General features: G+C 45.1%; 2 protein-coding genes and 1 pseudogene across 2 annotated transcripts; 2 read left to right on the top strand and 1 right to left on the bottom strand.

The window, feature by feature from the left end:
• Positions 1-2,896: 2,896 nt before the first annotated feature.
• Positions 2,897-4,420, bottom strand: LOC117855911 (uncharacterized). Its single transcript, XM_034738310.2, has 2 exons — positions 4,075-4,420; positions 2,897-3,978 (listed from the first exon to the last, which is right to left on the bottom strand). The coding sequence occupies exons 1-2, from the start codon at positions 4,336-4,338 to the stop codon at positions 3,214-3,216; spliced, it is 1,029 nt and encodes a 342-aa protein (XP_034594201.1). The 5' UTR covers positions 4,339-4,420; the 3' UTR covers positions 2,897-3,213.
• Positions 4,421-14,884: 10,464 nt separating this feature from the next.
• LOC117858494 (uncharacterized) lies at positions 14,885-16,466 on the top strand. The gene is made up of 2 exons (XM_034741568.2): positions 14,885-15,245; positions 15,339-16,466. The coding sequence occupies exons 1-2, from the start codon at positions 14,958-14,960 to the stop codon at positions 16,134-16,136; spliced, it is 1,086 nt and encodes a 361-aa protein (XP_034597459.1). The 5' UTR covers positions 14,885-14,957; the 3' UTR covers positions 16,137-16,466.
• A 3,249-nt stretch (positions 16,467-19,715) lies between these two features.
• Positions 19,716-22,591, top strand: LOC117856166 (putative E3 ubiquitin-protein ligase SINA-like 6; annotated as a pseudogene).
• The last annotated feature ends 803 nt before the right edge of the window (positions 22,592-23,394 follow it).

Below are 23,394 nucleotides of genomic sequence, written 5' to 3'. Positions count from 1 at the left end.
GGTTGAGATTGGTTGGGCTGATGTATGGACTAGTGTTTTTTTATATTGTACCTGTGATCAGCTTTGGCTGATTGCTTGCTTGAGCTACTGGAGTACTTGCTCTGCTAGTTTGCTCCCTAGATAGGATGTGGATTGCAAGTCGATATCTAGTGCCATCAAGGCACAGAGCTATGCAGTTCTGTCAGGCAAAAGTATCATTTAGAATTTGTTGATGGAAATCTTTTGAGCTATATCTTCCCCTGAATTCTCATTGCAATGTATTTGGTGTCTCAAACAGTACAGAGGCTCCATCAGAGCACCTTATGGCCCTGGGGTTCATCCTTTGTTATTGTTGTGTGATTATTCTTGGAATGACATTTTTCTAAATAGGCCTGTAATTCATCATTCGTATGTGATTCATAAAGTGAGAATTGGGTGCTATTCTAACCTTGTTCCAGATTTATTTAATCAAGTGAGCGAATACACCAAATTAATCTGCATTTACCTTGTTCTGTGTTGTTAAGCTCTCTTCCTGCAACTTGCTCTGTGTTGTCTTTCATTCAGAATACGTATCTGTAGATCTTGCCAGTAACTTTGATGTACTTATTTAAGCCATTGCATTTTACATACTCTTGACATGGATTCTCATGGCAGAGAGCTGGTCACCCGCAAATCAAATTAATGTAAGAACATGGAAGCATTTTGCAGCTATAACCCATATAAACAGTGAATTCTTACCCACTTTGCAGCTATTCGTAACCATTCTTCTTATTTGACTTTTTTTTTTGAAATGTTGGCATGTTTTTACAGAATGGCATGTTTCATGTAATGGCTACCTCTATTTTACCTTCAGTTCAACTAAAAAATCCATAGCCAGCCCTATACTGTCTCGAAAAGGAACAAGATAGTATTACGTAGTTTGATATAAAAATATTTTAGTTTTGAATTTTGATTATAGTTTGATCACAGTTTGATATTGATAAACTGAGAAGGTAGCTATTACATTCGAAGTTTTTTATTTGATATTGAATTGTCATGTTCTAATTTCTCTCTTTCAAGCATCAAGCAATGCTCGGTTAACTTAGGGGGTGTTTGGATACGAGGTACTAAACTTTAGGAGTATCACATCGGATGTTCGGATGCTAATTAGGAGGACTAAACATAAGCTAATTATAAAACTAACTGCAGAACCCCTATACTAATTCGCGAGACGAATCTATTAAGCCTAAGTAATCCATCATTAGCAACCGGTTACTGTAGCATCACATTGTCAAATCATGGACTAATTAGACTTAATAGATTCGTCTCACAAATTAGACTCCATCTGTGCAATTAGTTTTATAATTAGACTATATTTAATACTTCTAATTAGTATCAAAACATCCGATGTGACATGTCCTAAAGTTTAGGATGTGTTTCCCAAACACCCCCTTAACCTGCAATCATATATAATTTGTTTGTCAGAAGAAACCTTTTGCTTTTGGTTTCGTCATAGTTACAGATGATAGCTGTATTCAGTTTCAGTCTCGTCAGCAGTCTTGTCTTTTCCTTTTCTTCAGGAGTCGGCATGCATCAGGTTGTTGATAGTGCCACGCTACTTACAAAGCACCGCCACCCGCGACCTGGCGTAGCGTAGTCACTGTCTTTTTTTTTTTTCTCGGTCCACCGGGAGGCCATATACGTATGCGCACATGTGCGTATCTCGCCTGCTGGCCGGTCGTGTCGCCTGTCGGCCACAAGCTCAGAGCGTACATTGGAGCATTGTGTGTTGGCTAGGGATGACGTTTATTCCTTGAGTAACATGTCCCCATCAGCAACTGACATGCAGCAGCTAGTCCTTTTGCTTGCACGGTAATTATTGAGGCACAACCTCTGCAAAAATGAAGGATTATGGAAGCGCAAAAATGAAAAATGGATGTTACAAGGTCATGCCTTTTTTTAGAGAGAGAGGATGTCTTGTTGTTATTAGTTAGGGGTGTTTGGGAGGAGGGGACTAAATTTTAGTCCCCATCACATCGAATATTTGGACACTAATTAGGAGTATTAAATCTAGATTAATTACAAAACTACCTCTAATCGCGAGACCAATCTATTAAGTGACAATGTGGTGCTACAGTAACCATTTGCTAATGATGAATTAATTAGGCTTAATAGATTCATCTCGCGATTTAGTCTAGGAGTTTTGCAATTAGTTTTGTAATTAGCTTATGTTTAGTCCTCCTAATTAGTATCCGAACATCCTATATGACAGGGTTAAAGTTTAGCCGTATTAGCACCGTCTTGTCCGTGTTGCTCGTTTGCCATGAAGACGGGCCATTGGGCCGATGAAAGTAATCTGTGCAAGAGAAAGCCCAGTTCATGGCCTAGACGTACAACGTACTCCGTATTTGGTTGCCCTGCTGCCTGTGCCTGTTCAAAGTTCAAAGCTACGTAGTTTGAATCAATGGAAGATTCAACTGGGTACATTGCTAATTTTTGTAACCTAGTGATTATTATAACAGTCTACTATCTTTGAGCCTGTTCGCTTCAGCTTATAAGCCGGCTGAAAAGCTGAAATGGCTGATTTATTGTGAGAGAAAAACACTGTTTGGTAGCTGATAAGCCGGCTGAATAAGCTGAAGCGAACAGGCCATTTATCTTCCTCCTCCAAGGAGAAACAAGTAATGACATTACCCCGATCCAAGGAGAAACAAGTAATGACCAACTCAACATGGTACTTCTCCGATCTTCAAGTATAGTGTTCCAGCTTTACCTAGGTATCCTGCTTCAACTAAACTGGTACTCACCAGTCACTGAGAAATCAACTTCCTCCAACGCCATGTCTTATTCTTCCTTTTACTACTTCAGAGATGGTCCTAAATTTCCATGGTTTATGTTCTCTCTCTGAAGCACTAGGATTCAACTATACAGTACCACAAAAAATTGCATTTGTGCTATAATTGCAACACGAAAAAGAAAGTGCTTCAGGTGAGAGAACATTACAGAACCAATGAGAACACTATAAGGTGGATCACACCAAAATATCAACCATCCACATAAGACCGGTGAAAACCTTGGGCAAATTTCAGTTCTTTGGAGCTACTACTACTTCACAGTCGAACCGCAAATTCATTAGTGACATCCACGGAATTGCTACGAAAACCACTATCTAATCCTACACTTGAACGGAGACGAATCCCTCCCCCGATAGAGGCGGCGACGGCGGAGGTGGGCAGGGCCGCTTCCAGGGCACGGTCAGATCTTGTCGATGAGCACGCTGAGGTGGATCTCCCTGGACGCCCCGAGCACCATCACCGGCGCCACGCCCAGCCACATCCCGTCCTCCACGGCGGCCTCGCCGGGCTGCGCGCAGCTCGGCACGTCCGTCTCCATGCACAGGCGGCGGGCCGCGCGCCCCGCCGCGCCACGCGTCGCCGGCGCCTTCGCCCAGAGCACGCACTTGTACTGCGGCCCGGCCCTGGCGTTCGCCCTCACGCACGCCACCGACACGGCGGTGGCCTCGCCGCGCGCGCGCACGGACAGCACGAACACCTCCGGGCCCTCCATGTCGTCGTCCTTGTCGTCATCGCCGTCGTCCTCCTCCCCTTCCTTCACCTCCTCCTCCTCCGCCACGACCAGGAGGCGGTCCGGCCCCGCCGCCGGGACGCGGAGCGCGTGGATGGCGCCGAAGCGGGGGATCTTGTGAACGGGCCAGGAGTGCGCGGCGGCGAGGTGGGCGAGCAGCGCCTGCGGCGGGGCGGCGAAGGCGCAGCCGGGCTCCGGGCAGAGGCACGGCGCGTGCTCGCACGCGCCCTGGTGGGTGGCGGCCTTGTAGTAGGGGATGTAGCTCTTGCACCCGTACGGCTCGTAGGGGCACGGGAGGTGGAGCTCGCCGTAGAAGACGTCGAGGCCGGGGCAGAGCGCGTAGGCGGAGGCGGCGCCGCGGTCGCCGCACGTCCGGCAGGCGTTGACCTGGAGCTTCGTGCGGCAGCTGCCGCACGCCAGGTGCCCCACCGCGCACTGCACGCCATTAAATCGAACAGCGTCAACAAGCATCCAAGTGTTGGGGAGAGATCAGAGCTAGTAGTAGGGTATTGCGTCGCCATGTCTTCTGACCTGGTAGATGGGGCGCTTCAAGGCGAGGGAGCACAGCGAGCAGCAGAGCCTGGCCTTGTCCACCACCAGCACCGTCGTCAGCCTCCTCGGGCGCGGCGCCGCCGCCGCCGGCGACCGGGCTCCAAACGAAACGACGACTCCTGCTTCGCGGGGCTTGCTTTCTTGCCTTCCATGGTTGGCCGCTACGGGGCCCGACAGCTGCGGCGTCTCTTCCTTCGCCCCCTCGCCGCCGGCCATGCGGCTCCCCACCGACGTCGGCTTCATCGCCGTGCCTGACAAGAGAGAGGTGCAGAGAGGAAGGAACTTGGCTTTTGTAGCTGCCGTGAGAAATGCCGGTTCAGACCTCCTGACACGGTGAGAGGGAAAAGCCTGTCCCCTGTGGCTCTGTGCCTCCGTTGACAGACGTGAACACATCCTTTCATGCTTTTTGACCCAGCGTTCCTTCCGGGAATGCGATGGGCGATTCCATTTTTCGAGTTTTGGGTCATGTTTACCCCTTGTTTAATTCACTCCCAACTCTCAACTTTGACATTATGCAAAAAGAAGATTCCCCATCACATCGAACTTGCGGTACATGCATGAAGTACTAAATGTAGATGAAATTAAAAACTAATTGTACAGTTTTGTTGTACTTTGCAAGACGAATCTTTTGAGCCTAATTAGTCAATTTTTGGCAATAATTCACAAATACAAACGAAACGCTACAGTTGCGTATTTATGACAAACTCCCAACTTTAGCACAGAGATGAGAGATGGATGTGCATATACCGATTGCAGGCCATGTTTAGTTCCCTCCAAACTCCCAACTTTGACACTGTGCAAAAAGAAGATTCCCCATCACATCAAACTTGCGGTAGATGCATGAAGTACTAAATGTAGACGAAATAAAAAACTAATTGCACAGTTTTGTTGTACTTTGCGAGATGAATGTTTTGAGCCTAATTAGTCAATATTTGGACAATAATTCACAAATACAAACGAAACGCTACAGTTGCGCATTTATGGCAAAATGCCAATTTTGCTACTCCCAAATTAGGAACTAAACAAAGCCGCAATTGCATAGCCATCCAAGTACCCAACTTGCTAGTTCCATGATGCATTGCACGGTCTCTCTTCCTTTTGCGTCGTGTAGATAAGTGTCGACAAGTCACAAATCCTTTATGACTAGGAGTAGTTTGCATACAAGTGCAAGTAAAATTTGCATTGGAAAATTGGTAATCATCTTGATGTAGAAAGTTAGCAAATGGCATGAAGCGATTTTTTTATAAGGTACGAAGAGATTGATTGGGGGTCGTGGATGCAAAGGATACAAATATTTTTGAATTGACTGGGGTTCGTGGATGCAAAGGATACAAATATTTTTGAATGTTTAGCCTTTGTTTGGTTCCTTTAGTCCATGAATTAAACTTTAGTCCCTACCCTGTTTAAATCCATGGACTAAAGTTTATTAATGTAGATGAACAAAGATGATACTACCCATGTTTTGAAGATGGAAACTCCTGCTCAGATTCATGAAGGTGAAGGCCTAGATGGTACAGGGTTGTCGCTGCCGTGCTCCGCTGTTGGCAATTGCAGTGCAGCAAAAAGGGGCGGCGGGCGGGAGGCCGGCGAAGGCGGTCGGGCGGGAGGGAGGTAATAAATGAGGGGTAGGAGTGTCTTCAGGGTTTTTAGTCCATTTTAGTCCGTCGTCTTGGATTAGAGGATTAAATGGTTTAGTTCATATGTTTGGTATTTTATGGACTTTATAAGGGTCAAAATGGATGGAGAGGTTGTTGCTTCTTCTGATCACTAAATGCCTACTTTTTCTTTCTTTTTTATTTACTCCCACTAACCACAGTTCACCGCGCGAGCCAGGCAAAAAGACCAGAAAGCTTACTTTATTAGCAGGTCACCTCTGTGTTGTCCTCACCAATCACCATTGAAGATGCAGGCGGAGATGGCCGAGGAGCAACCCAAGAGGCTCTTGCCGTCGCCGAGCGGCGAGAGCAGCAAGACGACGAAGGTACTGTCCGCTCCCTGCTGCCCGGGCTCCAGTGCCGGAGTGAAGGAAGAACCGGGGGAGGGAGAGGCCGCCCACGGCGGCGGAGGCTCACGCGCAGGAGCGGCGGTGGCCGAGCATGCCAGTCCAGGCGTGGAGCGGCCGCGGATCGACATCAGCATCGACGCGCAGCTGCTCCACTGCGCCATCACCGAGTGCAACCGCCCCCTCAAGCCTCCCATTTTCAAGGTGATGTTCGCGATGAAATTTCTCGTGTTTGGGGTTTTGCCGCAGTGGCCATGGCCATGGGAAGAGACAAAGATTGATTCTTGTTGCACCTTGTCCGTGCCGTCGTGTTTCTTGTTGCAGTGCGAAGCCGGGCACCTCCTGTGCGGCGCCTGCCGCAGCGACCGCCGCGACGAGGGCCACTGTCGCAGGTGCGGCGGCGCCACCGCCTTCGCCCACTGCGGGCCGGAGCTGGACCTGTACGTCGGCGACGCCAGGGTGCCGTGCCCCTTCCGGGCGTACGGCTGCCGCCGCTCCGTCGCGTACCACGCCACGGCGGCGCACCAGGACGCGTGCCCCTACGCGCCCTGCCACTGCGCGGTGCCCGGGTGCCCCTTCACGGCGTCGCCGCCGAGGCTCCGGGACCACCTCGCCTTCGACCACGCCTGGCCGCTGGACAGGCTCCCGGGCTACGGCAAGCCGCACCCGCTCCGCGTGCCTGCGGGGGAGCCGCACCACCTCCTGGTCGTCGAGGGGGACGAGCGCCGCCTGTTCGCGCTGTGCGTGCGCCCGCGCGGCGCGGCCAGCCTCGCCGTGTCGGTGTCGTGCGTCCGGACGGCCGCCGCCGCGGAGGCTGGGCCGCGGTTCACGTGCATGCTCTGGGCGCAGACTCCGGCGCCGGCGGCGCAGGGCGCGCCCGCCGGCGGCAAGGGGCGGCGCCTTATGATGGAGGCCGACGTGGCGAGCTGCGCGGTGCCCGGCGGGACCGCCGTGGAGGAGGGGATGGCGCTGTACGTGCCGCCGCCGATGCTGAACGGGCCGGCTAAGGAGATGAACATCAGAGTCCGCATTGACGTGCTCGATCCAGCTCCGGCCTCGCTTCGCTCTGCTAATGCATCGTCTCGCAAAGCTTAATGTTTCTGCTTAGTTCTTGGCCTGACTTTTCGAAAAAAAATTCAGGGTTCTTTCATCAGTCCTTGTCTAGTTTAGTTGGAACTTGGAAGGGAGCTCTGCAATGGATGCCAATGGTGTGAGTGCAAATGTTAACATCTCCAGCCTCGCAGTGATTGAATTGTGCGCGATCAAAAACTCCAATGAAAATTGTGATGGAGAACAATATGCTATTTGCAATTCCGTTCTACTGCATTTGCCATTTCTGTTATTGTTTCAGTAATGCTGTGTCTGCCTACCAGCCGGGCATGTTTGATCATTGATCCTTGAGGTAGTTGAGCATTTTGCAACAAAATTTCTTGGGCTTTGCACTTGGACGCTGGTAAAAATAAGGCCTTTTCACCTGGTACCACAAAATTCCACCTGTGAATTTGTGTTTTGTAACCAGTTTTGCCATTTGAAGCCCAAAAATTTCATCTGCGACGTTACATGAAACCATTTAACGTTTACGGTATTTTAAATTTTCTACGTTCCAAACAAGTGTCCGGGGCGAGGAAAAGAACTGGTATTGGGAATTTACACATAAATCATATTATTACAACGATAATGTTGCAAAGTAAAGTTTTTTATCCAGTTCGAGTAGGGTGCATTATTTGACTAGTGCCAAGCAGACATGAAAGTTGCTGATGACCAAAGCTGGGCTCAGGATCAATCCTGCATGCCTGCAACGGTGCCTGCTACACAGACAGCGGTAGTTGTACTACATACACTGCAAGCCTGCCACCGTTCTCGTCACGGTGTTTTGTTGCTCGTCACGGTGCTACCTCCACCGCAATAATGCAATATCACATGCAGCGTTTCTACCTTTAATAAAGTTAGATGCTACGGTATGAAATAAATAACTTTGTATACGAAACAATTTCAGAGTTGATTGTCTTTGAAAAAGAGCTAGCATTGACATTCCACGGTTATTTTTGAAAGAGTTTGTACTCTCTCTCTTTCATTTGAAAATATGGTTTGTACTTCCATTTAATCTAAGAATTATGGATATTAATAACTTTAATTGCTCTAAGCTTGAAATTTGTAATTACTATTGAACTTCGTATTTGATTGTGGATATTTCTTCACATCAAGATTCAAAATTAATATGGATCATATGATGTTCTGGTGTAAAAAAAATGTTATGCCCCACTCGTATGCTATATTTACCAAACATAGCAAAACAGGGTGCCTTCCAATTCATGTTTACAAATATTTGAAATAATTAAAGCTGAAGTCACAATGGATCAATTGCAAAGATTTGAAACAATTCATCTTTACAAAGATTTGAAACAATACATCTTTACAGATTGTCCTCATTCACTCCTTGTATTGAACCTCATCGATCTTGACTGTCATGTTAGCTTTGTGAAGTCACAATGGGTCGGTTGCTCTTTGAAGAAAGCCTTTGCTGTTCAAAAAGATCTTATCAGTTTTTTTCCTGAGCAAAGTCTACCGCCGATCCTTAAACTTGTAGTGTTGTGTCATCCGGTCCCCAAACTTGCAAAACGCATAATTAGATCCTCAAACTCGCTAATTGTACCATACGAGTCCAAAATCTTCATAACTTGAGTTAAACTGCCCATCTGTATTATAAAGTGGACATAACAAGTGGGACCCACCCCATCAGTTCCATCTCTCTTCTCCCCAATCTCCTCACATCGGCCGAGCTCCCACCTATGGCGACCGGCGGCTGCACTCAAGTACCTCAAAAGCCAAAACGAAAGATGTTGTACACATGGGAGAATCCAAGAACTAAGGGGGTGTTTGGATATCTCCTGCTAAACTTTAGCAACTGTCACATCGGATGTTTGGATACTAATTAGGAGTATTAAACATAGTCTAATGACAAAACTAATTGCACAGATGGAGTCTAATTCATGAGACGAATCTATTAAGCCTAATTAGTCCATGATTTGACAATATGGTGCTACAGTAACCATTTGCTAATGATGGATTAATTAGCCTTAATAGATTCGTCTCGCGAATTAGACTCCATCTGTGCAATTAGTTTTGTAATTAGCTCATGTTTAGTCCTACTAATTAGCATCCGAACATCCGATATGACCCTGCTAAAGTTTAGCACCTCGTATCCAAACACCCTCTTGGATAGTAGCGGCTACTTTGCTTGCTTGTTGTTGCTTGCCTGCTTGCTGGTTTAATTTGCCGATTTGCCCAATGGCTGCAGGACCGCCGGATGCCTAGTTGCCCATAGTGGCATAGCCATGAACCAGGGGACTGGTGGCCAGGGACACTGGCACATGGCCCCTTACGACACAAGAGCTGACATATGCTAGATGGCCTATCGCCCGCCGCTCATGTGGCTGTTGGAAATATGTGCCTAAAGTACAGTTCGAATTTTATTTGAAGGAAAATACATAGATAAAAAATGATGAAAGCATTGCACAAGGAAATTACTCAATGATCCCGCGTAGAACGAAGTCGAACGTTTTGAAGCAAGTTGTAGAATCACCAAGCGGTCGCGTGTAGACGCTGCCAAAAAACCTGATTGCCGCCCCGTGCAGGAGTCTCGCGGTAGTGGTTTCGGAGATCCCGCTTTCCTTCAAGTCCGGTGCACGCCAAATTCAAAGGCCAACGAGGCGTAGCAACAAGAGGTTCAACACAGTGAAAATGGAGTGCGCAAGTGGGGAGACGAGCGAGTGACCGCGTGCCTTACAACCAGGATGTCTCCTGGTGTTATAGGCCTCATAGCGCATCAAATTCCCCTCATCAAGCAGCAGAAACTGCCCATTTGAATGATAGAAACTGCTGCAATCAAATAGCAGAAACCGACACACTTTATTGCTATTTAAAACGACAGTTTCAATCACATTAAAGCATTATTCAGCATAAAAAAATAGAAACCGCACAAATAATAGCCAACTATACACGTCACACAATTTTTTCACACAAAAATACGCGCGTGCTGCGCGTGCGTGTAGCAACAGTCTCCTTCTCTCTAATATGCACCTATTATGCATAGAGACGAGACTCCTATATTTAAGCAAGGCAACCTCTCCTTGAATTAGCAATATGGGACTTAAGGTTGTGCATGCTTTGGAATTTTTAGATTGGACCACACACGTGGGCCTAAATCCAACAGTGGCCTCGTGCTTGCATCGTGCAACTGCTGGGAACAGGTGCAGCGGGATGCGGGACTAGGAGAGCTACGCGAAGTGTTTGGCCTTGGCCGGGTCGTCGAGCAGGGAAGTGACGAGGTCGCAAGGGAGAGGACGATGGCACAGAGGAAGAGTACGAAGTCCTCGATCTTGTCGGCATCATGGATGGCCGGGGCATCCAGGGCAGGTGACGAGGCACGACGCGTGGAGGAAGACAGTGATGGATAAGATAGCGAGGACAGAGGAGAGATGGAACTGACACGTGGGCCCCACTTATTATGTCCATATCATAGATGGAACTGAGTGTGGGCCCCACTTATTATGTCCATATCATAGATGGAACTGATGTGTGGCCCCACTTATTATGTCCATATCATAATACAGTCAGCTGTCACATGGGCAGTTTAACTCAAGTTATGAATATTTTAGACTTGTATGGTACAATTAGCGAGTTTGGGGGACCTAATTATACGTTTTGCAAGTTTGGGGACCGGGATGACACAGCGCTACGAGTTAAGAACCAGAGGTAGCACATCCAAACAAAGTTGCTGTTAAAAGAATTTATTATCATTTTTAAATGCATGTATTTCAAGTGACAGGGAATTCCAATCTTCCGATTATTTTTTTATTTACGAATATTGGGTTCAAGTGACAATCTCACTATTTTATGTTCAGTTTGACATCACAATTTTGAGTGCGAATAAATGTTGAGTTTTGTGATAGATTTCTTTAACTAAAATCTGTCGAATTCTAGTCCATCAGATCGTGCTTTGATATCTGTGTTGGCAATCTGCTTTTCCTTCTCCCTCTTCCTGTGTGAATCTCCAAAAACCGTAAGGCGCAGGCGTGAGGTGTTCGATCTCGCCGTTGGCCTTGCTCGTTCTTTCCCTTGTTTCTCCAATTGAATCTCAAGTAAAGAACGCAGCCACTATGGTGCCTAGATTGAAGGTTTGTTCCTTTATTTGTACGAATTTTGTTCGATTTGACTGATTGTTTGATGGATTTCTCTATGTGCGTGCTTTGGGCTGCTTGAGTCTTTGGGTTCTCGTTGTGATTTGATATCTTGTTCTATGTTTTGTTGGCTGCAGTTTTGTTTCCCTGAATCAACGCTGGGAGCGAGCGTGTTCGTGTTCCCCACCCGTTGCCGTGCCCCTCTCCCCGGCCGCGTGCACACTCCCTCTCGTTGGTTGCAGGTCAAATCTAAGGTTAGTTGCTCCCGATCATGTGTGTTGATAATATTTGTGTTGAACAGTGTATTTTTCTTCATTGGTGATCTATGTATTTGTGGATACTTTGTGGTATAAATAACTTGTTCATTGCGATAGTGTTACTGTTCAAGCACAAACATTAGGTTGTTCCTTGTAGTATTGCAGGCGTTCCGAAGTCATAGATTTTGCTATCATTTTGCTTTCTTACATTTATTATTCACCAATTACTATCTTCTTTGCCTAGGTGCTCGACAAATGAAGTAGTAGCACGTAGTCACATCATATGTGTGTAGTGTACTTTGTGACAGCGAGACGTTGAACATTTGATGATCATGTCAAACAATGTTCACAGTTACGTGGAAGCGCTTACATTCTCCTCTGTTTTTTCTGTTCCTGTTATATAGTGTGCTCTCTCCTATCTCTTTGTGTTGTTGCACACATGTTACCACCTGTTGCGCTAGCAACTAGCATACACCAAAGCATTTGAGGTCAGTTTTTTTTGCATTCACTCCTGAAACCCAATGAGAAATATGGCTATCATTTGGGTGAATCAAAAATATGTAGCTAGATTGAGATATTTTTCTAATTCATTACTGTAGGTCATTTTTGCTTGTATGTCTTTGTGGCCAGGTTTAGATTATAGATTTCCTAGTAGTGACCATGGCTCAAATGCACTTAATCTAATTTTTACATAAGTTACAGTTTACTTTAACTAGTATTTATTTTTGAAAGATTTTTTATCTGGACTGTAAGTACCATATTTTCAATGTTACTTTTTTTTCTCTTATTTTCCTGTTTTGATCTCTTGGGTTAAAATATGAGATAATTCCTCACATAATGATGTTGGGTTTCCATTTTTTTTTAATGAAATGCTTCCTTTGTTGTTGATTTGTGCACCTATTCGTGATGTCTTGAGGTGGAAAGTGTTTTTGGTTGCAATTTGTAGTTTAGCTATTAATGGGTTGAAGTCTAATTTTATGTTGTGATACACATGAGACTTGTAAATGATTTTGTGTATGTCCATTTTATTTGTAATGATTGACTCATTTGATTTATTCTTGCTTTTTTCTGATATCAATTCCAAGCTTATTGTTTGTCATGTATTTTTGGTGTGTCCAAGGTTATTGTTTGTCATGTACTTCTGGTGTTATTAATTATTTGACATGTCTAAGGTTAGGGAGCATTAATACATATTGATCCTTCAACATTTTAGTTTATGTGAAATTTGCGTGGATCCTAATTATTCTGCATGGCTAATAATAGTTTGTTAGAGCGCAGTTCGTGCAGCTAACATGTCCTAGTCACTGTATTTAAACCTTACCATTTGTCATTTCTCTGCCTATATTCTTTTTCTTTATATTTCTTCACTTTGCAAATATTTGTCTATCATTTTGTTTGATGGTGATCCTAAAGGTTTGATGATTTACATATTTCTGATATTATCCTGACCACTCTTGGTTGTAATGACAGATTGATAGAGTTCAAAATCAAGGTGCAGCCCTTATTTCACCTGATATTATTGTTTGCTTGATATTTCTGAGTTTGGGGTTGTCGGATGCGATGATATGCGGTGTACGATATAACAAATAAACCGTTATTGAATACAAATTTTGTAGTTGTGAGTACTATGGTATAATTATCATTGTCATTTCATTTTTTTGTTTTATGCTTTACTTCCGACTACTAGATTTTTTTTATTTTCTGCACGTTTATTTTTTTGTTTCAAGTTAATATAACTTTAGTTTTTTATTATAAGTTATATTTTGAAGGCCAAATCACTTTATGTTGCAGTTATAAGTTGTATGAACTATGTTGTTATCTAGTAAATACTTTAAATGTTTCCTGTACATATATATACTAAATTCTTATGATCATGGCATGCTTTGTTTATTTGAATATCTTAAGCTTCTGAGATTACTTGAGCTGTACAGATAGTTGTGTCATTTAGATCCCATATGTTTATTTTCTTATTGTCCTATCATTTGCCATAGCGACTCATCATCCTCGTATGTTTGTTCTCTTTCTTGCAGTCAGTAAGTTGTAGCATGGAGTTGATTACCCTCTAAAACTGTATATATAAGTGCATGGTCTTTGTTTCCTCCATTGGTTTTTGTTCTTCCTGTTGCTAGCTGATTAATTTGTCATGAATATAATTTATTCTAATTTATAGGTTTATCTTCTTGTGCCAACTGATTGTTGTGATGTGCTTCCTGTCATCAAGAATTCAGTGGAATGCAGGTTTGTAATACTAAATTTACAAACAAAACTGCTTATCCTACCATATTTGTTCTCTCTTATCTCTGATGTAGTTGCTATTTTTCAGTTCATCCTTCTACAATTTTCATCAGGTTCTACGTGATTCTGAATCTATTTAGAATATGGAAACGAGAATTGCAGACTCCAAGGATATATGGAGAATTTTGCACCTTTGTTTCTTCTCCTCCTTAGATCGGATTCCTTTGCCTTGTCACCACCGCTGCAGCTTCGTATGCAGCTTTTTTGCGTCGACGCCGGCACCTTCTTTGTATCAGCTATCTTTAGATGCAAATTCCATTTGCTTATTTTGTTGATTGTTTCAGATTATGATGCGGGCTGTGGCCTCAGGTCTTTTGTTTGCATGTGCAATATTTTGGCCTTAATCTGATGCTATGTAGTTGGCCCAATTGTATTCGTTTGATAATATGTTTGTCGTCATGAGCCAGTTCTTAACGAATTGTGGATTATTGATGAACCCGTTAAGAATTGGTTAACCTGTTTGACAAATTTGACAGATTGTTTGTGTTGAAATCTGTCAGTTTTTATTTGCTTAGGTGTCATGTTTTTATTTGTAAAAAAAGTGACAGATTTAGACAGCAAAAATCTATCAACAACAGAAGGAGGTATTTGGATCCTTGTTTAAAAGTCTAGTCCATGTTACATCAAATATTCGGAAGCTAATTAGGAGGATTAAACGTAAGTTAAATATAAAACTAATTACACAGATAGAGGCTAATTCGCGAGATGAATTTATTAAGCCTAGTCCGTGATTTAATAGTGTGATGCTACGGTAAACATGTGCTAATCACGAACTAATTAGGTTTAATAGATTCGTCTCGCAAATTAGCCTCCATCTATGCAGTTGGTTTTGTAATTAGTTTATATTTAATATTCCTAATTAGTATTTAAACATTGGACGCGTGTGACAGGAACTTTGAACTAAATAACCAAAGACCAAACACCCCCTATCCACCGCAGAAAGAAAAAAGTTTCTTTACCACACATATTATTACGGTCCACTAAATGCCAAAAAATGCCCCTGCTGAATCCGATTCTGAGATCCAAATTTCGAACAATCTCTTTCCTCTGCCGTGGTAGTGCGCCGTGGTACGACGGAGCATCCTAGAAAGCCGTTCTCTTTCTGGGGTCCGGCCAGTTGGGGATACCATGGAGGCAGGAAAGGCTAGTCCGACCGAGCTGCTCGCGCCGCCGCCGCCGCCGGAGAGCGTCAAGCGCAGCGGCAAGAGGGCAAGGGACGGGCCGCTGCTGTTCGGTACCCAACTGATCAAGCACGAAGGGAAAGACGACGAACTGGTTGAAGCCGCACCACAAGGAGCGGAAGCAATCGTCCCATCGGAGTCGCCGGAGAAGCAGCCGCCGACGGCGGTTCAGGTGGACAAGGCCAAGCTCTACTGCTCGCTGTGCGCCTGCGAGTTGACGCCACCCATCTACCAGGTTGGATTCATATGATTTCCGTGTGCGCTTGCCCCCATCTGCAAACAGCAATTTCTTGATTTGTAATGGCTGTCGTCTCCTGTTCGCGTGCAGTGCGCCGTGGGGCATCTGGCGTGCTGCAGCTGCCGCGTGAAGCTCCCGGGCCGCCGGTGCCGGACCTGCCGCTACCGCGGCACGGCCTTCTCCGCCTACGCGCACTGCCCCGGCCTCGACCTCTTCTTCGGCGACCTCCGCGTGCCGTGCGACTTCGACGAGTACGGCTGCAGGGCCTTCGTCCCCTACTTCCTCAGCGCCAACCACAAGGGCACCTGCGAGCACGCCCCCTGCCACTGCCCGGAGCCCGGCTGCTTCCTCCTCTGCTCGCCGCGGGCGCTCGCCGCCCACCTCGTCGCCGACCACTACTGGGCCGTCTACGACCTCGCCTACGGCACGCCCCTCCCGCTCGCCGTCCCTGTGCCCGCGGCGGCGGCGATGGCTTCGGGGTCACCGGTCCCTGCCCCGGCGCGGGACCTCCGGCTGCTGCGCGGGGACGATGCGTCGCAGTTCCTGATGGCCGTGGGCCCGCTGGGCGACGGCGCGGCGGTGTCGGTGGTGCTCGTCCGGGCCATGGCCAACCCGCCGGCGTTCCCGCGGTACACGTGCACGTTCTACGCGAACCCGCCCCCGCGCGCGGCGGACCTCCAGGGCGGGTACTTCTTCGCGACCGTGCCGGTGAGGAGCAGCGCGCTGGCCGACGGCGCCGGCGCCGCGCCGGAGAAGGAGCTGTACTTCGCCGTGCCCAGGGAGATGCTGTGCGGGGGCAACAGGGAGCTGCTCCTCTCCGTCCGGATCGATCGCTCGACGGGAGCTGAACCTCCTGTCGAAGACAAGAAGATGATCATTGAAAGCTGATCAATAAGCACTAGTACCAAATTGCAAGCTTTTGGGATGATACTCTCAAGTAAGATTAGCTAGTGGAAAGATATTTCAGGTGTTAGATTTCTGTCTAGAAGACAACTCTACAAGTGCTTCTGATAATCATGGTTTTCTCTCAAGATTAGCTAGTGGAAAGACATTCCAGGTGTTAGAATTCTATCTGGAAAACTACAGGCGCTTCTGGTAATCATGGTTTTGGATCTTAGTATATGAACTAGCCCTTGGTCCTGCACAATTGCAACTAGCATACCAAAGTAATACCGTATTATTCGAACTGAGCTTCAGTGATACTCCGTGATTCGGTCATGTTAACCGTGTAAATTGTGTCTGAGTTAGCTAAGATGCTGGTGATGATAGATTTGTGACATGTCGCACGATGTTGTGAGCATGTCATTGGCTTCTAGACCTTTTCTAGCAGTCATCAATCTTCTTTCAATGCCAAGAAGGTTATCAGAGAAAGCTGATCAGTAAGTACTAGTAGTACCAAATCGCAGGCTTTTGGGATGAATAATCTTAAGATTAGCTAGTGGAAAGATATTCGGTTGTGAGAATTCCATCCTGGGAACTACATGCACTTCATGGGTTTTGGGTTGTTTTTTTTCTCTCCAAAAAACAAAGTCATGGTTTGGCTATGGTAGAATCGGGAACTGGGAGAGCCGAACGCTCCTGACATGCCCATCCTCTCGCCCCTTGACTCGCGATGTTGTATCCGGGAATCCGGGGCTCGTCTTTGACATGGCGAGATTTGTTTTGATTCCGCAAAGCTTCGGTGATCAAGGACCTGTTTGGATGCAGGGTTTAGTACCTGTCACATCGAATGTTTGGATACTAATTAGGAGTATTAAATATAGTTTAATTACAAAACTAATTACACAGATGGAGTCTAATTCGCGAGACGAATCTATTAAGCCTAATTAGTTCATGATTTGACAATGTGGTGCTACAGTAACCATTTGCTAATGATGGATTAATTAGGCTTAATAGATTCGTCTCGCGAATTAGTATAGGGGTTCTGCAGTTAGTTTTATAATTAGCTCATCTTTAGTCCTCCTGATTAGTGTCCGAACATCCGATGTGACCCTTCCTAAAATTTAGTACCTCGCATCCAAACACCCCCCAAGTCGAAGAGACGAGCAATGCCAATGAAGCTTTGATCCTCCCACTCTCCCAGAGCCTCTACTTCTCTAGGATTGGATGGATGACAGGTTCTATCGGTGACGCGGTTGCGATTTTGCTTCGTCTGCTGTCTTTTTGTTGTTTTCTGCAGGTCGACCAATGGTTTTGACACCTAGTATTATTGTGAAACGTCTATCCCTAAAACCTCATTTCTACATGCTCCCGCCCACGTAAATACGATTAATCATGTCAAACTTGTATTTTATTTTTGATAAAATGCCAAAGTTGTAAACAAATAAAACACCGTGCAATGATGCAGCTAGTCTACTCCGTAGTATCCTGTACTACGCACAACGACACAAGCCTAGAACGCCTCGACCAGCCCGGGAGATGTTGTGATCTTCTGCTAAAGTTTAGCCTGGTCATTTGGAATCCTAATTAGGAGTATTAAATATAGACTAATGATAAAAATAATTATATAAATTAGGGTTCGCAAAACGAATCTATTAAACCTAATCATCCATGATTAGCACATGTTTACTGTAGCATCACATGTACTAATCATGGACTAATTAACCCTCATTTATGCAATTATTTTTTCCATTAGCCTATGTTTAACACTCCTAATTAGCATCAAACGTCCGATATGACCTGAGCTAAACTTTAGTCCAAGAATCCAAACATCCCCTTAGATCCCTTGGTAGGGCTTCACCGCAAGCCAAGGCACGAGCAAAACGACTCCAGTCCAGGAGCTCTTGGAACCTTTCAGTGGAGAAACCGAAAAAATTAGCTCCCCACAGCTCCACCCTCACGTGTGGGGGCATCTGTTATTTTTTTCCCATCATGACCCACGGAGGCGGCGCTGGGCTGGCGGACGGCGAGGTGGAGGGAGGTGGAGCTAGGGGCTGGCAGATGGAGGCGGCGCTGGGGCGGCAGACTAGTGGCGATGGGAGTGGAGGCGTTGGGGGCAAGGCGGACGGTGGCGCTGGGGTGCAAGGGGGAGGAAGGCGGCGTTGGGTCATCGCTACGAGCGGATAAGAAAAGAACAGGGGTAAGGAAAAAAATAATAAGAGACGAAGGAAAAGACAAAAAAAGAAGTGAGAAAAAAGAAATATGAAGAGAAAAAATGGAAGAAATAAATAATGAAGGGCATTGTGAACATTTCCATTTTTATCTATTTTAAATAATTAAAAAAAGTTGTTTTGCCGAATGTTTTTCTAACCCCACAAGTTGTAGAAAAAAAATGGCCAGAGTTATTTCACCTACAACAGGCACAAGCACAACCCGCAATGCTGATTCTGCAGGGTTGATAGCACATGGCGGGACTTGCATGTCACCTTGCACATTTTTCTCCGGCTCCCGCAGTCTTGCCCAGTCCTCCTCCCTTTTCCTTTTCTCTTTCCTCACCTCCCACCTCTCCATTCCATTTTCCCTAGATTCGGCGGAGGGACCGGCGTCCTCAGGCCCCGGCGGTGGCAGGCGTCACGTGCAGTCATGGCTACTCGGCGGCGAGCGGGAGTGCACGGCCTATGTGAGGTCACCGCAGGTAGGTCGGATAGGTCGACGTTGTCAGGATACGACGGCGTGCGTGCCAGGGGTGGGCTGCAGCTCCTCCGCTAAGAGCGGCGGCGCGTGGCCCCATGGGCGAGCTCCCCCGCGGCAGCGTGGGGCCGGGGCCGGGGCGAGCTAACCCACCGAGAGTGGCGGCTTCCCCCGCCGACGCGCGGTTCGCCGCGCGTTGCTCCCACGCCAGGGAGCGCCTTTTTCCTTTTCCTTTTTTTTTTCAAAAAATTTCTATAAACTTTTCTTCAACATTTTTTTCATGAATCTTTGTCCCTAAATTTTTTCTGACAAATCTTTATTCAGAAATTCTTTCCAAAAGTTTTCTAAATTTTCTTTAAAATTTTTTCCCGAATGTTTGTTGTCCAAATTTTTTTTCCGAATTTTGTTTCACGAAAGTTTGTTCTCAAACTTTTTGCATCGAATAAATTTGTATGAAATCTTTCTCGTATAAATTATGTATGCAAATCTTTGCACATATTTGTTTATCGTATATTTTTCATGTGAATTCTAAAATGGAATAGAGGGGGCAGGGGGCCAGATGCAGGTGAGAACGGGGCCATGCGAGTTGTCGCGAATCGATCGGACGGAAGCCCGTATTAACTTACCTAGAACTTGTCTCGTAGAGTATCACTTACGTGTGCGGTTTGCCCCAACTCCTCCGTGGACGCGTAGCAATTTCGCTACCAACTCCGGGAAGGGCAGTCGCTCTACCTTCACAAGGTTTTCGGTCCTGTTCCTCCGTCACATCAAACCCTCCTCTTCTTGCTCTGCTCCGATCAAACCTCCCGCTCAGCTCTACTCCGAGTCCGCAATGCGCCCGCGTCTCCGACGTCAAAAGAGGAGCCTTTCCACGGCGGAAGAAGAGGGGGACGGGCGATGACGGCGTTGCCTCGCTCCGGGAAACAGGGCCAAGAACGGCGAGTGCAGATGGGGGAGGAGGCGGTAGGAGGAGGGGGACGGGGTGGAAATGGTGGCGGAGGAGAACAGGCCGCGGGTGAGGCTGGAAGGCTGGACTGCGAGATCTTTGTCAAGATGGACTCACATGTTCTTGACTGCACGATCTGCTGCGAATCCCTCCGGCCACCAATCTACCAGGTGATCACCACAGCAACCACTCACAACATTTGTTGCATCTACTCCGTCTACTGCTGCTGCTTCGACCATTGTTGATCTGTATTTTGAGTGTTGTTCCGAAATTTGCAATTCCGTATAGGCTGCATTTGTTCGATCTACTTCCTGCCTGGATAGGTAAATGTGGTTTCTTTTCTGAATGTTGAGGTTGGCCTGGATAAAATAGAATGAATAGATGGGTCAATGATGTATTTGGTTTACTCGATGATTAAGATATGATGGGATAGATTCACATAGTACAAGTGTTTACTAGAAAAGACAAGTACTATTATGGCTCTGACCTTAAGTTTTCGTTCTTCAATGGTGAGGGATAGGGACATATTGGGGGTGTGCCCAATTCGATACTCCATTAATTTAGGTCGGTTCAGTAATCCACCAATCGACAAGTAAGTACGAAATTACCGAATGAGGTTAGTTGGAAATAAATAAATATATATATAATTAGAAATAAGGTGAGCCATCTTCCTCTGTCCCTAGAAGATACAAGATATCAATGCATGGATATTTTGCTGTCATAAGGAACTTTATTACTGCAATTGTTCCATTATTTGCTTGATCACTGTTTTTCCTATGATGTCCAAATGAAAACTTTTAGGATCGTATCGCTGCTGCTTCGAAACACAAGTTTTGCCCTCAACTTTTCGCAAGGTCAAGGAAGCAACAGATGAAGAGCATGTTTTTTTTTCCGAACCTAGTGTGTTCTAGACTTACAATTATGTGCCACGGTTAGTGGGAAAATAATATATTTGGCCTATTTGATGATTTGGGATATGATGTATAGCTTCTCACAGTACAAGTCATTATATGTGTGATCTTGATTCTAAGAAAAGGATATCATGGATGTCAATTGTCAGTTTCGTTTTTATATTCCAGTTATGTAGGTTAGGTTGGTTCCAAAATCAACCCGAATTGACAAGCAGGTACATAATCAAGTTAGATGGAGGTGTTCTTTTCCCTTTAACCTAAGAATTAAGGTGGCTGCTCTACATGTTTCGATAGAAGTACTAAGACATACATAAATGGATCGACATTTTTATGGCGCAATGGGGCTTTATTAATGCAATTGATTCATTTACTTGCTTGGCTGCTGCTCTTGCTATGTTGCCCAGCTGGCACATTTTAGGATCCCACTGCTGGTGCCTCAAAACAGAACATTTTATAGGCTCAATTTTCCATGAGGTTGAGTACACAACAAATGAACGTTTTCTGACCTAGTGTGCTCTAGACTTAGTTATGTGCCATAGTTGAAAGTCAGTGTGCCGCCTCAATAAAGAAACTACACTTTTTTTTTTGGTTTCAGGACGTGTACTTTTTAAAAGAAAAGGAAGAAAAACATTGACCTTGTGGCCTGGTAAAGCCTTTGATTTTTAAGGCATGATTAGCAACATTTTGTTTGTGAAACATGTCAAGCAATCTTGATAGAAGCAGGAGTAGATTCTTTCACCTTTTTTTTCTCGAACACTTGAGAGAGCTATGTATTTTTTATTATATATAGAAAGAAAAAAAATGGTCTGTTACAACTTACAATAGCAACCATCATACCTAACCTAGGAGATATGATGAGATTGCTGTACAACTTAGAGATTCTTTCTATAGGGTGTTATATGAACTGAAAGTACTAAGAAGGCATTGCATTGTTGAGTGTATCTCCAAAATATGTCATTATCACTTACTCGTTGCATGTTGTTGAATAACATGCTAACTTTCTTAATCTTCAGTGCGAGGTCGGACATGCTGTATGTTTTGCATGCCGTGGAAAGCTTTGCAACACATGCCCATTCTGCTGCCGAGGAATTGGCTTCTGCCGCTGCTTTGCACTTGAGCAAGTGGTCGACACTGTGAAAGTGCCATGCTCAAACGCAAATTATGGATGCAAGCAGTTCATATATCGTATACCACCAGAAAGAGAAGCATGAGAAGACATGCGTCCATGCTCCATGCTTCTGCCCAGAGGATGGCTGCTCATTCAAAGGATCAACAGGATCGCTTCTCGATCACTTTGTCACCGAGCACAAATGGTTGCCGACAAACTTCCACTACGACAAGGCCCAGAGGATCTGCATCCCACGGCACCGCCGCTTCACAACCTTGGTCGGGGAGGACCGGTCCATGTTTCTTGTGGTGAACACTTCCACCGACATTGGCAATGCTCTCACCACGATCTGCATCAGGCCCCATGAGTCCTTCGGGTCATGCTATTCATCCAAGATCTCAGCCGTCCGCCGTGCTGAATCTGACAAAGGGAGGTATGTGTTTCAAATGGATTCTCATGTGAGGAGTAACTCGCTGCATGATGGGGTTCAATTGGGAAGGTTCTTCCTGCTGGTGCCTCCTGAACTAGTAGATGAATTGGCTGACGAATTTACCATCAATATTTGCATCGGGAAGATCAAGTGTGCCGTGCATTACCGATCGGATCAGCATCTTGGCAAGGCTTGGTGGTCTCAGACTTTTGATATTGCAGCAACTAGACTGAGAAAGGGGTCATCCGTTGCTCTCGCCTTGTTTTCATCTTAAAAGTTGTAGGTCGAATTTGCTAGACGAGCCATCTTGAGCTATTTCTGCTGTGATAGCAGAAGTTAATTTGCTCTGTTACCTTGCATGTAATGTGGCCAACCTGCGAGTCACTAGCTTAACATGATGCAAACTCCTTTTTCTGGATGAATACCAACTGTCGCCCCTTGTCATTTGTTTTCTGCTTTGATTTAAGAGTAAATTGCGTTCACCATACAACAACTTGTCAGGTGGGTGCAGATTGGTCCAACAACTTGTAAACTGTTTAATTTAGTATAATAACTTGACAGGTGGGTGCAGATTGGTCCAACAACTTATAAATTAACTTGACATGGTCCAACAACTTATAAAATGCTTAATTTAGCACAATAACTTAGCAAATTAGTGCACTTGCAATCCAAATGTTATAACAACAACATATTAAGCATAGTAGATGGACATGTGAATTTTCTTCCAGTCAATAATTCTTGATTTTTGTCGATAAAAATTGTTGACCATAACCAAGGTGTTGCATCTCCACTGTGTACATAATATTTTTATTATTATTTGAAAATGAATGATATTTTAGAATTATGTCATTAGTATTACCGAAAGACTAAAGTTCAAAATAGGGATCCTGGGACCTTAGATTTGTTTTGCACATGTATTCAATATTTGTATACAAGCATGTTTGTCTCTATTCTTTTAGCTCATTTTCCCTTTCTAAACAAGTACGTGTGGCTTTAAAAATATTTATTCCAAAATCCTAAAAGATATTGTTAGTATGTAGTAAAATAATAGTTTTTTGTGTAGCCGAACAATGCATACGACGAAGCATTTAAAAAACTGTGAGGGTGAACTTATAAATATTGAATATGAAATTAAATATTCTTAATTAAAATTAAATTGTTGTATAAAAATAATTAATATG

The sequence above is a fragment of the Setaria viridis genome, chromosome 5 (genome assembly GCF_005286985.2).
Source record: "Setaria viridis chromosome 5, Setaria_viridis_v4.0, whole genome shotgun sequence".
NCBI lineage: Eukaryota > Viridiplantae > Streptophyta > Magnoliopsida > Poales > Poaceae > Setaria > Setaria viridis.
Note: the sequence above shows the minus strand (reverse complement) of the source record. Positions and strands in the feature narration are given on the sequence as shown.